Source organism: Triticum dicoccoides, chromosome 4B, assembly GCF_002162155.2.
Source record: "Triticum dicoccoides isolate Atlit2015 ecotype Zavitan chromosome 4B, WEW_v2.0, whole genome shotgun sequence".
In the NCBI taxonomy this organism is placed as follows: Eukaryota; Viridiplantae; Streptophyta; class Magnoliopsida; order Poales; family Poaceae; genus Triticum; species Triticum dicoccoides.
In genome coordinates, this window is record NC_041387.1 from 1,360,866 (window position 1) to 1,376,878 (window position 16,013).

Here is a 16,013-nt window from a genome sequence, read left to right on the forward strand (position 1 = left end):
GAGAGAGAGAGAGAGAGAGATATTATTTTCTTGTGCTGTGTGTGCGTATCATGAAGATGAAATTAAGATTGTTCATTGCATAAATTTAGTTGTCATCTCCGTCCATGCATAAGCATGTGGATGAGAATCGGGTTGAATCAAGAATTTCTTCTTGGGGGTCTACATTCTTAGTGCAGCAACTTGCAATGCCGTCTTCCTTCCACCACAATTCCTCGCTTTCCATGGGAGTAGGTTGACGACGACGGAGGAGAGTGACGCAACAAGGTGAGACTTGACTTACCTAATATTAAAGCAAGGATTGTTTCTCCAGACCTATTTTCGTCCGTCATGGAACACCGATTTTTCGTTCGTCCAGAATGTGTCTACACCCGCGCTGCTAACCAGTGCAACTGTCTATCTTTTTGTGTTGAAATTGCAGCGCGACTTTTAGTTGAAAGAAACAAGCAAGCGGCAGTGGCAAAACATAAAAACAACTAGCAAAAGTCTATGCCTAAGTGGAATCCAACACAACGCCTCGCACGAGTTAACCACGCCACTAGCCAGTGTACTTCTTCTATTTGTTGTCTAAAAATTGCAGCTCAGCATATATAAACTATATGCAGCGAAAGATATACGTAACATTTTTTGAATTTCAAATGTGATTTTTTTTAAAGTAAATAGTTCTGAAAAACAAAAATTTCAAAATATGTTAACAAATTTTTAGAGACTTGAACATTTCTCGAAACTACGAATGGCTATTTGAAAATGCAAACATTTATTGAAAAACAGAAACATAATTGAAAAGTGGGAACATTTTCTGAAATTATGATTTTTTTTGAAACACGAGCATTTTGTGAAATTCCCCTAAGAATTTACGAAGAAATTAAGAAAACATGAAAACAGAATTTTTAAATTGTGGACAATTTTTTAAAACCCAATTTTTTTATGAAATCCCCTAAACTTTTTTCGAATTTGCGAACAAATTTGGAAAATATGAACATTTTTTTTAATGATTGAACAAAATTTGAAACAATAACATTTTCTGAAATCACAAACCTTTTAAAATCTATGAAAATATAGAAAAATGGGATAATTTCAGAAATTTCATACTTTTTGGAGTTTCCGGAAACATTTTTCAAATTTCTGAACATTTGTTAAAAAAGAAAAATAAACCTTGAGTAAGTAAATTGAGCTAGCTCGTACTTGTGTCGATTACCCCCATCCTTTATTATTAAGCCAGGTGCAATGAGAAGGTTCGTTGTTTTTGGGCCGTTCGTGAAAAATGCCTGATTTAATTTCTCCAGCAGTTCGTTACAAGCACCAGCCAATGCATGCGATGAGTTTTCTTTCTTCCAATTGGAAGCTACTTCTTCATGCGGTCACTAGTTACAGTTAGATGCATTTAATCTTCATGCGAGTTTATCACTTGGTCGTAGAGTTTTGGCCGCCAAGCCCTTTAAATCCAGACAAGAGGGTTTGTTTACTTATCAAATTAAGTAATCACCTTCTCATTTTTTTACACTAAACTTCATCAATTTATGTACATTCGCAAGTTGTATGGAAAATGAATAAACCGCTCCAGGAATCGATAGAGAGTGAAGAGTGAGTCCCAATTATCCGTAGAGAAACGAACACATCTGTGTTTTTATAGATGAGCAGGAAGAATTTAACTCCGTATTTCTCAAAAAGAAGAAATTAACTCCCAATACTTTGGATGCATTGTACGCGGGATTGTGGGTGAACATGAGATAGGCGGTATATTATGGGACAGTGGGAGTATGATATAACTTAACATATGATTGCAGTTGGACTGTGTTTTAACTTGACTGGATGGTCAACTTTTCTCCGGTGCAATGCACGGGCATATGTGCTAGTTCCATGTGGTATGAACAAATCATGTTGTGCAATCATTTCACTATACTATTTTTAAATTTTGTTTTATTTGGTCATGCATGTCAGTGAATGTAAACTATTGTTGTTGAATGAGCTATGCAATGCTAGCAACGCAACATGGCTTCAAGGTTGAGCACGAAAATCATACAGGCCCATCCTTATCTCAAGGGTAGCCAACATGTGACCTAGTTGTGTTTTGTAAAGTCTGCACAGGAAGTGGTCTTGTAGCTAGGAAGACATATGTGTAGTTGTGTTTTTTAAAGTCGGCACTGCACAAGAAGAACAAGTCTTGTACGTACTAGGAAGTTATGTTTGCTGGTGTGGCGGGAAGCAAGTGTGATGTGTTATTGCATTACTATGGTTTTGTTGAGACAAGAAGAGCTGTAAGATATGCTGCTACGCTGAAAGTGAAAGAAAAAATATTTACTTATTACTAATTCACAACCTCTTTTCTCTATGCACGGGCGTTCATCAATTTCACTAGGAGGGAGGAAGATAAGAATGCTTCCCAATGTAATATTTATACTAAACATCTTTAGTTATTCATAACTCTAAATAAAAATCATAAAATTGTTTCATTTATACAAATTATATCAATTAGGTTTATCTCTTGTTTGTTATTTTGTTCAATAACACAATTATATACTAGTGCTAAAGTATTATTTATTTATTTATTTTGAATTTCACAATGATTAAATCTTGTACTAAAATATTTTAAAATTCTTACAAACGTAGGCAAACATCATATTAATTTAACATTCACTTAGGGATCCCCTATTTTGCACCAGTTAAGTGTTTCATAATGTGTTTTTATATATGTTGTTTATGTCTTTTTAATAAGTATGCATAATATATATTCATCTAATAAATGTACTCATTTATATTTAAATAATAAATACCTTGGTAATAACTAATAGGAATCTCTAGAGCGTTCTTTTCTTTTCTTGTAAGGAAAGAAATTAAGCATCTTCTTTTTCTTAAATAAATCCCAAGCGACCCTCGAATCAAATACAATCCAATCGAATAATAATTCTTGTCGAGACCCAGCCAGCGATGTCGATGGCGATCACCCGGATGCTGGCTGCCGTGCTGCCCCCGGCCTCCTCCGTTTCGTCGCCAGCCCCAGCCTCCCGCGCTCCGCCGCCGCCACCACAGGCCCTGATACGTCTCCGACGTATTTATAATTTTTGATTGTTTCATGTTGTTATATTATCATTCTTGGATGTTTTACAATCATTTTATATCATTTTTAGGGACTAATTAACCTATTGACCCAGTGCCACTTACTGTTTTTTACTTGTTTTTTACATCATAGGAAATCGATATCAAACGGAGTCCAAACACTGCGTAACTTTTTGGAAAAAAAATTGGACCAGAAGGAACCCAATGGGCCTGAGCTGCACCTGGTGGGTGCCCACCTCGGTGGCCTCGCACCCCTCTTTGCACTATAAATTTCCAAATATTCCAAAACCCTTCAGGGTAGCCCTAGATCAGAAGTTCCGCCGCCGCATGGCCTCTGTATCCACGAAATCCAATGTAGACCCCGTTCCGGCACCCCGCCGGAGGGGGGAATCATCTCCGGTGGCCATCTTCATTATCCCGACGGCCACCATGATGAAGAGGGAGTAGTCCACCCTCGGGGCTAAGGGTTTATACCAGTAGCTATGTGTTTGATCTCTCTCTCTCTCTCTCTCTCTCTCTCTCTCTCGTGATCTACATCATGGGCTTTGTTAATATAGTTGGATCATATGATGTTTCTCCTCTCTATACTCTTGTTATGATGAATTGAATCTTTACCCTTCAAAGTTTTGTCTTGTCGGATTGAATATTCAGAGATGAGAACACATGATATATGTCTTGCAATATGAATACTTGAGGTGACAATGAGGTATCTTATTGATTCACTTGATATGTGTTATGGCATTTAACTCGCGGATTCCCGCGGTGATATTGAGGTAATCTATGCATAGGGGTTGATGCACGTTTTTCTCCGACGGAAACTTTGGGGTCTCTTTACAGTTCTGTGTGTGGATTGAGTATTATGAATATGAATTTGCTTTGGTGTTATTCTAGTACGAACTCTAGGATAGATCGAACGGAAAAAAATAGCTTTGCGTTATTTTAGTATGAACTCTTGGTCCAGCAGTTACCCAGGTTCTGGTCACCTTGCAGCGTAAAACCCTACCCCTCTACTTGGTTTGTGATTGCACTGGTGAGAGAGAACGATAGTACAAGAGTCGGGGGTCTGATGACCCACAAGTATAGGGGATCTATAGTAGTCCTTTAGATAAGTAAGAGTGTCGAACCCAACCAGGAGTAGAAGGAAATGACAAGCGGTTTTCAGCAAGGTATTCTCTGCAAGCACTGAAATTGTCGGTAACAGATAGTTTTGTGATAAAATAATTCGTAACGGGTAACAAGTAACAAAAGTAACTAAGGTGCAGCAAGGTGGCCCAATACTTTTGTAGCAAAGGACAAGCCTGGACGAACTCTTATATGAAGCAAAGCGCTCCCGAGGACACATGGGAATTATTGTCAAGTTAGTTTTCATCATGCTCATATGATTCACGTTCTTTACTTTGATAATTTGATATGTGGGTGGACCGGTGCTTGGGTGCTGCCCTTACTTGGACAAGCCTCCCACTTATGATTAACCCCTCTCGCAAGCATCCGCAACTACAAAGAAGAATTAAGGTAAACCTAGCATGAAATATATGGATCCAAATCAGCCTCTTACGAAGCAACACATAAACTAGGGTTTAACCTTCTGTCACTCTAGCAACCCATCATCTACTTAATACTTCCCAATACCTCCCCCTAGGGCCAAATCATGGTGAAGTGTCATGTAGTTGACGTTCACATAACACCACTAGAGGAGAGACAACATACATCTTATCAAAATATCAAATGAATGCTAAATTCACATGATTACTTATAACAAGACTTCTCCCATGTCCCCAGGAACAAACGTAACTACTCACAAAGCATATTCATGTTCATAATTAGAGGAGTATTAATTATCAATAAGGACCTGAATATATGATCTTCCACCGAATAAACCAACTAGCATCAACTACAAGAAGTAATCAATACTACTAGCAACCCACATATACCAATATGAGATTTTGAGACAAAGATCGGGTACAAGAGATGAACTAGGGTTTGAGAGGAGATGGTGCTGGTGAAGATGTTCATGGAGATTGACCTCCTCTCGATGAGAGGATCGATGGTGATGACGATGGCAGTGATTTCCCCTTCCCGGAGGGATGTTTCCCCGGCAGAACAGCTTCGTCGGAGCCCTAGATTGGTTCTGCCCAGGTTCCGCCTCGAGAAGGCGGCGCTTCATCCCGAAAGCTTTCTTCTCTTTTTTTCCAGGTCAAAACACACCACATAGCAGAAGATGGGCGTCAGGGACCTGCCAGGGGGCCCACAAGGACGGAGGGTGCGCCAAGGGGGTAGGGCACGCCCTCCACCCTTGTGGATGGCAGGTGGCCCCCCTCTGGTGCTTTCTTCACCCAATACTTTTTATTTATTCCAAAATGATTCTTCGTGAAGTTTCAGGACTTTTAGAGTTGTGCAGAATAGGTCTATAATATTTACTCTTTTTCCAGTCCAGAATTCCAGCTGCCAGCATTCTCCCTCTTAATGTAAATCTTGTAAAATAAGAGAGAAAAGGCATAAGTATTGTGTTATAAGGTGCAATAACAGCTCATAATGCAATAAATATCAATATAAAAGCATGATGCAAAATGGACGTATCAAGGTCCAGAAGTGTCTCCCCTCTATGACGGCACCCTGCCCTCTTTTATACCTGCCTTGATCCTCTTCCCCCGAAAACATTGACGGGAAGGGTTGCCACACAACGACAGTTTGAAGGGGGACAGGGACGTGGTCTATCATGACAAAAGGCGGTCTTCGCCTGCAAAGCCACCATCCATGACGCGCCGGTGGGCTCGATCATGACTTCCGCCCTGCGCGCCCGCCGTCTTGGTCTTCTTGCATCGATTGGGGATTGCTTTGAGAATCGGCGTGCTGGCCTTGCTCCCTTAGCGCAAAAGAGGAAATCCTCCTCATCCGCGCCTGCTGGCACGGCCTCTGGCGCCGTTCTTCACCGCGCGCGTCACCCACATGGAGGCGCGGGGCCGCATGATTGGGCTGAACAACCCTTGACCTGCTGCCCCGGGAAGCCGCCTCGCGAGAGGGACTTGCGAGGCTCTTGGTGGAGCCGCCTAGTCAGCTCAGGACGCCTGCTGCTAGGGGCCTCATAAGGTAAGGGCCTCGTGAGGGGTCCTGCTCGCGGCGATCGGTGGTGGGCCACTCCTTGGGCTCTTGATATGCGGCGCGTCCTGAGCTGAAGGCAGACGGGTTTGGTATCCCCGGTTCCACGGGCCCGACAGTGGTGGGCCCACCTGCTCAGAGGCTGGCTTGGTGGGCCCACTTGGTAGTAGCAGCAGGAGTAGTAGTAGCCTAGTAGGGCTAATTTATTTTATTTTATTTGACCGGGAAAATATCCATCCATCCATCCATCCATGATGTGCGTGAGAGGTTGGTGTGTGTAATAAGTTTGGGATTTCTTTCACACAATCGACTGCCCACCCACGCCACTCCACGCAAGGAAGCAAACCGTCCGTCCCTATCCATCTCATCCACTTCTTTCTTCTTCTTCTTCTTCTTCTCTTCCTCTGCTTTGCTTCGCTGCCAAGCCATCCTCCCTTCCTCTCGCCGGCGACGACTCTCCGTTACCCCTGCGCAGGTAAGGCGATGGATTCTTTGTCGTAGCTCTTGTTTCTTGTGCTCGCTCATGGATCCATCGATTGAAGGGAGTACTCCTATCTCACACCGAGCGCCTCTGTTCCTCTTGTGTATAATCTGACTGCAGGAAGAAGAAGGAGAAATAAAGAAAATGGCGGACGGCGGCGGCAGCGACTGGGAGGTGGTGTCGCTCACGGCCTCCACCTACGCAGCCTCACCAGGACCAATCCCAATCTCGCCCCCCATCCACGACGCCGCTGACAAAACAGAGTCGCCTCTTCTTCTCCTCCCAAATCCTCCCGCTCCCCCTGCACATTTCTTCATGTCCCAGCACTTCAATCTCCCACTTTTTAGTACTGCCCATCTTGAGAATAATAACGGAGGCCAAGAACTAGAATCCGGCCCTGCCGCTGCCGTGCCGGACGGCGATGCTGCCGACCATCTCAACACGCCCCGCCCAGAAAACCGCGACGGCGGGAGGGACGATGTGCTGGTTAGTCCCGCCGGCAATGGCCTGCACCTGCAGGTGGAAGGAGGAGGAGGGGGCGAGGAACTGCAGCAAACCACCATGTTCTGCTCTCTTCCTAAAGACGCTACTGCAGGTGCAGATGCTGCTGCTGATGCCACGGATGCCACCGCTGTCGGTTCTGCTACCCTGCCTGCTCCTGCTTCTGCTCCTGCCGCCACGGTGACGGTGGCTGCTCCTTCCGGCGGAGTGGGCGCTTGCAGTTGCAATGCCGCGCAGGCTCAGGCGTGGTGGGAGAAGACCTTCTCCTTCCCGCGTCAAGATGGGAGTGGGAATGGCACACAGCCCCTCGCCTTCCGCTTCGTCTTCGTCGCCGGCAAACTGCAGCTTCAGGAAGAGGACCACCTCAGCGTCAGCCCTGTCCCTGAATTCGGCCAAACCCAGGTACCAACTCAACTCCCCTCTGTTTTTCTTAGACCTACTCTGCTTTCTGCAACTGTATTCCATTCCAGTTTTCTGCAAGTGAGGCCGACATCTCATCTGTGCGTACTTGCTAGCCAAATAGAGTAGACCGTAATAAGTACTAGGTAGCATCATTGTGTAGGTAGATAGATCATGAGAAACATAGTATGTTGGTTCTGATGTACTACATCTGCAACATACAACATATCATCTCTACAGTACACTTCTCAAGTTCTGATGGTTGTCAGTACAGTTCTGATGCGCAATGTTGGTTATGATGTTTATGGATTCACCAACATACGATGATTATTATTACACAATGCTACACAATGTTGGTACATAACACAATAGACCGTACATTCTCTAGTACGTACCAATCATCTGAACAATACAGTTCTGATGTTTATGATGTATAAGTATTGTACTGTTGCTGATGATCAGTACTAGAGCAGTAATACATCTGCAACCAAGAGTTCCATTTAAATGAAATGACCTGACAGCAAAGACTAAACTGTCGGCAAGTGGCGGCTACTCCTGTTATAGTGTTATGTGTAACCTGCATCATACGCATATGCTTGCTTGCTTGTGAATGACCTGGGGAATTACTTTTACTTGGTGCACAACCAAAACCTTTGCTTGTTGCAATTTGCAAATGCCGTGCACCTGTTATATATGAATTCAGAACCTATGGTAACATCAGTTTTTTTTTTCCTTCTTTTGCTGCGGAAAATTGTTTGTTTCAGAAGATAAGCTGCACGGTGACTGAGCCGCTTGATCAGGCCAAGGTCAGCATGCTTGGTGGAGGAGGCCCTGTTGCTCAGCAGGGGTAAATTAACTAACTACACAAGCTTCATTGCATGCTGCTGCTGCTGCTGCTGATGATGATGATGGCGAAAAATATACTAGTATGGTAGCTAAGTAGTAAGAATTTGATGATGACTTGGATCGATGATGATGACGAAAAGGGTGTGGTGAATCTTCTTTCTACTTACTCTGATCCATGTGAGTGGAGTGGTAGTACTTAATTAGTAGCTAGGCAATGGAGTAATGAGCATGTGTGTATGGGTGAGCACTAGTCCTGGTTAATTCTATCTATCTTGCTAGCTAGCTAAGTGTGGGTGTGGTGCTTGTAAAATATAAAGTGTTGTGTTTAAGCAAGCAGACACTGTTATTTCTTGTTACAAGATCACTAATTAAGCAGAGATCAGTATATGTAGTCCCTCTACTCTGAACCAAGGTGATCTCAAGGAGTATATTTGTATGTATGTTGAATGGCCCTAAGTGAAGGGCATGCAGACGGTGAAATATAGTTAGTACTAGTACTAGTATGAACTTCGTATCTGCATCTGGCAGTCTGGTTGCCTCTTGAAGTTGAACGCAAGTCAAAAGGAAACATGGGCCAGAAAGTTTGACCTAGTCATGCATACGACTATGCCAATAGAACGGGTCAACATAGACATTTTCGGTATTCGGTATGTCTACGGAAAAACTTTGAAAAGGGATCCTTTCCCCCCTTCCTCGTGACCGCGTCGCCCCCGCCCCCGGCGCCTCCTCCCTGAACCCTCCCTCCTTGCCGCCGTCCGGTGTCGGGCCTAGCACGGGCGGCGGCTGCCGCTGGCCATTCCCCTCTGGCCGCGCTGACGCGGGGCGGTGCGGTGCTGCGGGGTGCTCCTAGGCGGCGGCAGTGCTTTCCGGCATGGTGGCGTGCGATCTACTAGGTGGCGGCGCCCGCTCGGCCTAGATCTGGGCCCTTCGGGTCCCATCTGGGTCTTGGCGGGCCGACGGCGGGGAGGGTCGTCGGCGTGGCTTCCGGGAAGCGGGGGAGCGGTGGTGGGCTGGTGGTGCTGGTGCCGCCCTGCTGCAGCGTGGCCAACGGGGCTTTGCGGGCCCAATTTGGGCCTGGCTGGGCCAGGAGTGGCTTGGTATGCCCTGTTGCTGCATTTGGACGCACCCGCGATGGTGCCGGAGGCACGGGCCTCCCCCACGACGGCGGTGGAGGTAGTTCCCTCCCGCGCGGCTCCGGTGCTGCGGCTCCCGTCGCCTGGTGTGTCTCTCTCCATCCTCTTGGTCTTGTGCTGGTGATCTCAGTGAGGCGGCGTGGGTGGCGTCAAGATCGCGGTGGTGCATGCTGGTGGGCGGCGAGGTGGCTGGTTGGCTCCGGTCCGGTTGGCCGGTGGGGTTTGGAGTGCGGGAGAAATCCCGTGTCGGCTCTTCCGGCTCCGATGCGGTCATACCTGCGGGTGTTATGAATTCAGAACCTATAATAACATCAGTTTTTACTTTTGCTATGGAAAATTGTTTGTTTGAGAAGATAAGTTGCATGGTGACTGATCCACTTGGTCAGGTGAAGGGCAGCATATGCTTGGTGGAAGCCTTGTCGCTCAGCACGGGTAAAATTCTCAGCGGTGACTGATCTAAGGAGACACGACTCTACAAAGCCTGCATATTCCACCGAGTGAAAATTTTAGATCATCAAATCTCATATAGCATTCTTTGATGACAAGATGATAATGACATAAAAATAATTAAAATCTCCAATACATTTCTATATTGAAAAATAAAAGTATAAAAAACCTCTATACCTAAACTTTCTTACTAAAATTGATACCTAAAATTTACTCATATAGCATTCCAACACATTTTTATAATTGAAATTTTTCTACTCATAAAACCTCCATTCAACCAATATTTTCTATTTTATTCTATTCAAAATACCTACATTCTGTTCATATAACTTATATGTTATATTTTATTCAAAATAACATAGATGGGGGAGGGAGGAAGGGAGGAGGGAGGGAGGGAGGAGAGAGGGAGGGGAGAGGGAGGAGGCCGAGATGGTGGCAGATGGAGGGGGAGGAAGGAGGGAGAGAGGGAGGGGAGAGGGAGCGGCGGATGGAGGTGGGGCGATGGCTGGAGGAGGAGGAGGGAGGAGGGCCGCCAGAGGAAGGAGAAAGGAGGAGGCGACAAGAGGGAGGGGAGAGGATGGTGGAGAGGGAGGGGGAGGCAGTTACCTTGGGGCGACTGTGGGTGACGGCAGGCGACGACGCGCGACGGAGAGATATCAAGTGAGTGAAAGTGTGAGGGGAGAGTGAGGATGCGAGGTGTGGATATGGTTCCCGTAGTAGTAGCGATGGTTGGTAACCACCGCTACTGTTAAGCTCCATAGCAGTAGCGCTTTTAGGAAACACGCGCTACTGCTATGATCAATAGCAGTAGTGCCTTTAGAAAACAAGCTCTACTACTAAGTCTAAGCATGTAAAAAAGCATTGGTCATCAATGATCTTTTTGTGTAGAATCTAAATTGTCAGTATGAATCTTCGCCGGTTTAGGAACATGCGAAGATTCATATTACCACAGATCCTACACATAGAGTACAACAAAGACCAAGTGATTGTGATAGTTTGAGAAGCACCATATTTAAGGTGGTAAACATTCTGTTCGTGGAGCGAGGTGGGACTAAACTTTGGTCATATATAGGAGAGGAATGAATTTAGCAATAGCGTTGGTTGGATGAAAGCGCTATTGCTAAGTACAATAGGAGTAGTGCTTTTTTACTTATGAGCGGTACTAGTATACATAGGCTGCTGGCAACGGTCTGGCAATTATAGTAGTAGCGCGTATTAGTATTACAGCGCTACTGCTATGTGCGTAGTAGCAGCGCTCTTTACACCCAAGGGCTACTGCTAAATAGTAGCAGCGCTGGCTTATAAAACAGCGCTACTGGTAAGCTCCTGTATAAGGTTTTCCCTAGTAGTTGGTCGCGCGACCATTTGATGCCGATGGACGATTGCTTTGCCCCTGATGCCCTCTTCATTGACAATTTTCGTTAGCGCTTTCAGATGCGCAAAAATGTTTTTGATCGTCTCTAACACGGCGCCTGGTCCTTTGATGATTAGTTTATCTTGAAGAAGGACGTCATGGGAAAGATTGGGTTCTCTAGTTACCAGAAGTGCACGGCTGCACTGTGGATGCTTGCATATGGCATGACTGTTGATTCGTGGGACGAGTACCTACGGATGTCCGAGAGCATATGCGAAGATGCCATGGTCAGGTTTGCAACTGCCTTGGTCGAGGTGTTTAGACCTCAGTACCTGAGAGAACCAACTGTGGCAGCCACCGAGAGGCTCTTGGCAATCTCGAAAGCAAGATGGTGGCCAGGTTTGCTTGGATCACTTGACTACATGTATTGAAAATTGAAGGATTGCACGAAAGCTTTACGGGGGAAACAATATCAGGGTCATGTTAAGAAGAACGCCATCATTCTTGATGCACTTGCATCACAAAATCTTTGAATTTGGCACGCTTTATTTCGTAATTTCCGGGTCTCATAATGACATCAATGTGCTATGGCGATCACCATTGTTTGCAGACTGACTAAAGGAAAAGCTCCTCATTGCCACTATACTGTCAATGGATGAGAACAATATGGGCTACTATCTTGTTGACGATATCTATCCTCCTTAGGCTACCTTTGTGAACACCATCTCTAACCTAGTTAGTCAAAAAAAGTCTCGCTTTTTGCCCAAAGACAAGAAGCAGCTAGAAAATATGTTGGGAGGGCTTTTGAAGTTCTGCATGCACGTTTTGCAGTCATTCGGGGACCTGCTAAAAAATGGGATCCAGAGACCTTGTGGGAGGCGATGGCATGTTATATGATCATGCATAACATGATCGTGGAGGATGGGGTGAGGATGGTGCTGCAGGTATTGAATTTGAGAACGTGGGTGATCCTTTCGAACTTCCCAACCAAAATCTGATCACATTTGAAGAGTTTGTTGAAATGCATCAAACAAATTCGGCATCAAGCAACTAAAGAAATATCCGATTTAGCATCTGTGGACGGTTGATGGGGACAACATTGCTGGATTGTAATATTTTAACTTTCCTTCAATTAGAACAACTGTCGCATTTGAACATTTAAACTATTTTTTTAGATTATATACGGGGCTATTTGAACGTGCGTAATTTAAAAAAATTAGATGAGCGGCTCTCGCATCCGTATCCGCGGACTAATCATTTGTCCGTGCACGGATGCTGGAGCAAATTTACGGGTCAGCGCTGGAGATGCCCTCAGAAAAGGAATAACTGACGGGTGGTAGCTCACTTGCTGAGAGGCTGGCTTGGTGGGCCCACTTGGCAGCGTTAGGAGGACTACCACGTTCCTATCCATCCATCCCCATCCATCCCTATCCATCCATCCACTTCTTCCTCTTCATCCTCCTTTGCTTTGCTTCCTCTTCTCGCCGGTGACGACTCTCCGCTACCGCAGGCGCAGGTGACCTCATGTCACACCCCCATCTAATACAGGATGGTGTATGACAGGTCAGGTCCACCTGCTATCAGGGTGGACTCTGTAGTAGGCGTCCGGCGTGTGTGTGTGGGGCTTATATGCACAACCCTCTGTACTGAACTAGTCATCGAATAGAAAAAGGAATGAACTGAGCTCAAGCTCCTTCGTTCTTCTTCGGTCAATCCCCATTTTCACTTCCTCTTTGTTATGTGATTCTCAAGCTACTGCTAGGGACATCACAATTGGTATCAGACTAGATCGTTCCACTCCACAGTCCACACAACGGCGCCGCGTACACCACCGATCCCAAACGCCCAAACCCGATTCATCCTGCTTGAGACGGAGGAGATGCAAAAATCCCTGCAGGAATTCTTCACCAAAGCGCTTGACGAGAAGCTCGCTCCGGTGACGGCTGAGCTCCGTGAGCTTCGCGCGGATTTGGAGGAGGTCAAGAGAATGCACTCTCCGGCTGTACCTCCCCGCGATCCCGCCCAAAATCAGATCGGCGGCGGAGGCAACGGCGCCCCCTAGCCCCGATGAGGAGGACCCCGCGGCTCATCCCAGGGGGCACGCCGACGAGGACGGCAACCTACCGTACAAACCTCGCCACGAGGAGCTCCCGCGCGGGCGACGTGAGGACCGCCGAGACGCCGGCGACCACTACGAGCCCCACCGCGATGCCGGCGACTACTACGAGCGCTGCCGCGTCTGTGGCGATGACGATGACGGCCACGAGCGCCGTGTCCCCCATGCCGCCGCTGACTGGCCCGAGCGCCGCTGTGACGGCTGCCGCAATGACGACGACGGCCACGAGCGCTGCGTCCCCCGTGACGCCGCTGACTGGCCTGAGCGCCGCCGTGACGGCCGCCGCGACGCCGCTGACTGGCCTGAGCGCCACGATGACCGCCGTGATGGATTTCACCTCAGGCCGCACAAGCATCCCTTTCCAGTCTTCAAAGGGAAATTTCCTTTACTCTGGATTGATAATTGCTACAATTATTTTGAGATGTACAATGTGCCGGATCGCCATTGGGTTAGCACCGCCGCCTTGTACTTCGAAGATCATGCTGCTCTATGGCTGCAAGCATACAAGCGTACTCACCAGCAGATGAATTGGGATGCCTTGATCACGACTCTGGTTGCGGAGTTTGCCAGTGATGACTATGACGGCCAGATGTCCACTCTGTTACAGCTCAAGCAAACTGGAGCAGTGGCCGAATACCAGCACAAATTTGAGTCCTGCATGTACCATCTCTTATCTGTAGATGCTGCTCTGAATTCAAAATGGTTTGTTTCTCATTTCATCCATGGCTTGCGTGACGAATTTAGAGCAGCAGTCAGATTGCAGCATCTAGCTAATGTAACTAAGGCAACCCATCTAGCACAAATTCAGGAGGAAGAAAATGACAGTTGCCACCGTCCACAAGCATTTCCTGTTGCAGCAATCAAACACCATATAGCCCATCTTCCTCAAGGGCCAGTGGAACATCATTGAGACAATAATGAGTTTGCTTGGGAGCGCGCCTTGCGAGACTTCAGACAAGCTAATGGCCTTTGTTTCCGGTGTGGAGACAAGTATAGCCGCGAGCACAAGTGTAAACCGCCTGCCCAACTATTGACCATACAAGTGGGTGATTGTGGTGAAATTCTCTCCGAGGATACAGTTCATGCTTTGGAGTTGCTGGATGAGCCAACAGCAGCTAGTTGAGCTCAAACCATGGCCTGATAGAGTATCAATTTTGGTGGGTGCAGGGTCAAACTATGCTGAAGATCACCTTGTCTTTCAACCCGTTGTAGTGATGTAAGTATTTTGGGACTAGCCCGCCGCTCAAGGAGGGGCAATTGTCACACCCCCACCTAATACAGGATGGTGTATGACAGGTCAGGTCCACCTGCTGTCAGGGTGGACTCTATAGTAGGCGTCCGGCGTGTGTGTGTGGGCCTTATATGCACAACCCTCTGTACTGAACTAGTCATCGAATAGAAAAAGGAATGAACTGAGCTCAAGCTCCTTCGTTCTTCTTCGGTCAATCCCCTTTTTCACTTCCTCTTTGTTCTGTGATTCTCAAGCTACTGCTAGGGACATCACAATTGGTATCAGACTAGATCGTTCCACTCCACAGTCCACACAACGGCGCCGCGTACACCACTGATCCCAAACGCCCAAACCCGATTCATCCTGCTTGAGATGGAGGAGATGCAAAAATCCCTGCAGGAATTCTTCACCAAAGCGCTTGACGAGAAGCTCGCTCCGGTGACAGCCGAGCTCCGTGAGCTTCGCGCGGATTTGGAGGAGGTCAAGCGAGCGCACTCTCCGGCTGTACCTCCCCGCGATCCCGCCCAAAATCAGATCGGCGGCGGAGGCAACGGCGCCCCCCCAGCCGCGCGCGGTGCTACCCAATGAGGAGGATCCCGCGGCTCATCCCAGGGGGCACGCCGACGAGGACGGCTACCTACCGTACATACCTCGCCGCGAGGAGCTCCCGCGCGGGCGACGTGAGGACCGCCGAGACGCCGGCGACTACTACGAGCCCCACCGCGACGCCGGCAACTACTACGAGCGCTGCCGCGTCCGTGGCGATGACGACGACGGCCACGAGCACCGTGTCCCCCGCGCCGCCGCTGACTGTCCCGAGCGCCGCTGTGACGGCCGCCGCAATGACGACGACGGCCACGAGCGCTGCGTCCCCCACGACACCGCTGACTGGCCCGAGCGCCGCCGTGACGGCCGCCGCGACGCCGCTGACTGGCCTGAGCGCCACGATGACCGCCGTGATGGATTTCACCTCAGGCCGCCCAAGCATCCCTTTCCAGTCTTCAAAGGACAGTTTCCTTTACTCTGGATTGATAATTGCTACAATTATTTTGAGATGTACAATGTGCCGGATCGCCATTGGGTTAGCACTGCCGCCTTGTACTTCGAAGATCATGCTGCTCTATGGCTGCAAGCATACAAGCGTACTCACCAACAGATGAATTGGGATGCCTTGATCACGGCTCTGGTTGCGGAGTTTGCCAGTGATGACTATGACGGCCAGATGTCCACTCTGTTACAGCTCAAGCAAACTGGAGCAGTGGCCGAATACAAGCACAAATTTGAGTCCTGCATGTACCATCTCTTATCTGTAGATGCTGCTCTGAATTCAAAATGGTTTGTTTCTCATTTCATCC

At 47.3% G+C, this 16,013-nt stretch overlaps 1 protein-coding gene across 1 annotated transcript; it reads left to right on the plus strand.

Moving 5' to 3' along the window:
• The first annotated feature begins 6,455 nt into the window (after nt 1-6,455).
• On the plus strand, nt 6,456-8,788 carry LOC119294453 (ATG8-interacting protein 2-like). The gene is made up of 3 exons (XM_037572624.1): nt 6,456-6,625; nt 6,752-7,534; nt 8,296-8,788. Exons 2-3 carry the CDS (start codon nt 6,776-6,778, stop codon nt 8,380-8,382), a joined length of 846 nt encoding a protein of 281 aa, XP_037428521.1. The 5' UTR covers nt 6,456-6,625; nt 6,752-6,775; the 3' UTR covers nt 8,383-8,788.
• Nucleotides 8,789-16,013: the final 7,225 nt, after the last annotated feature.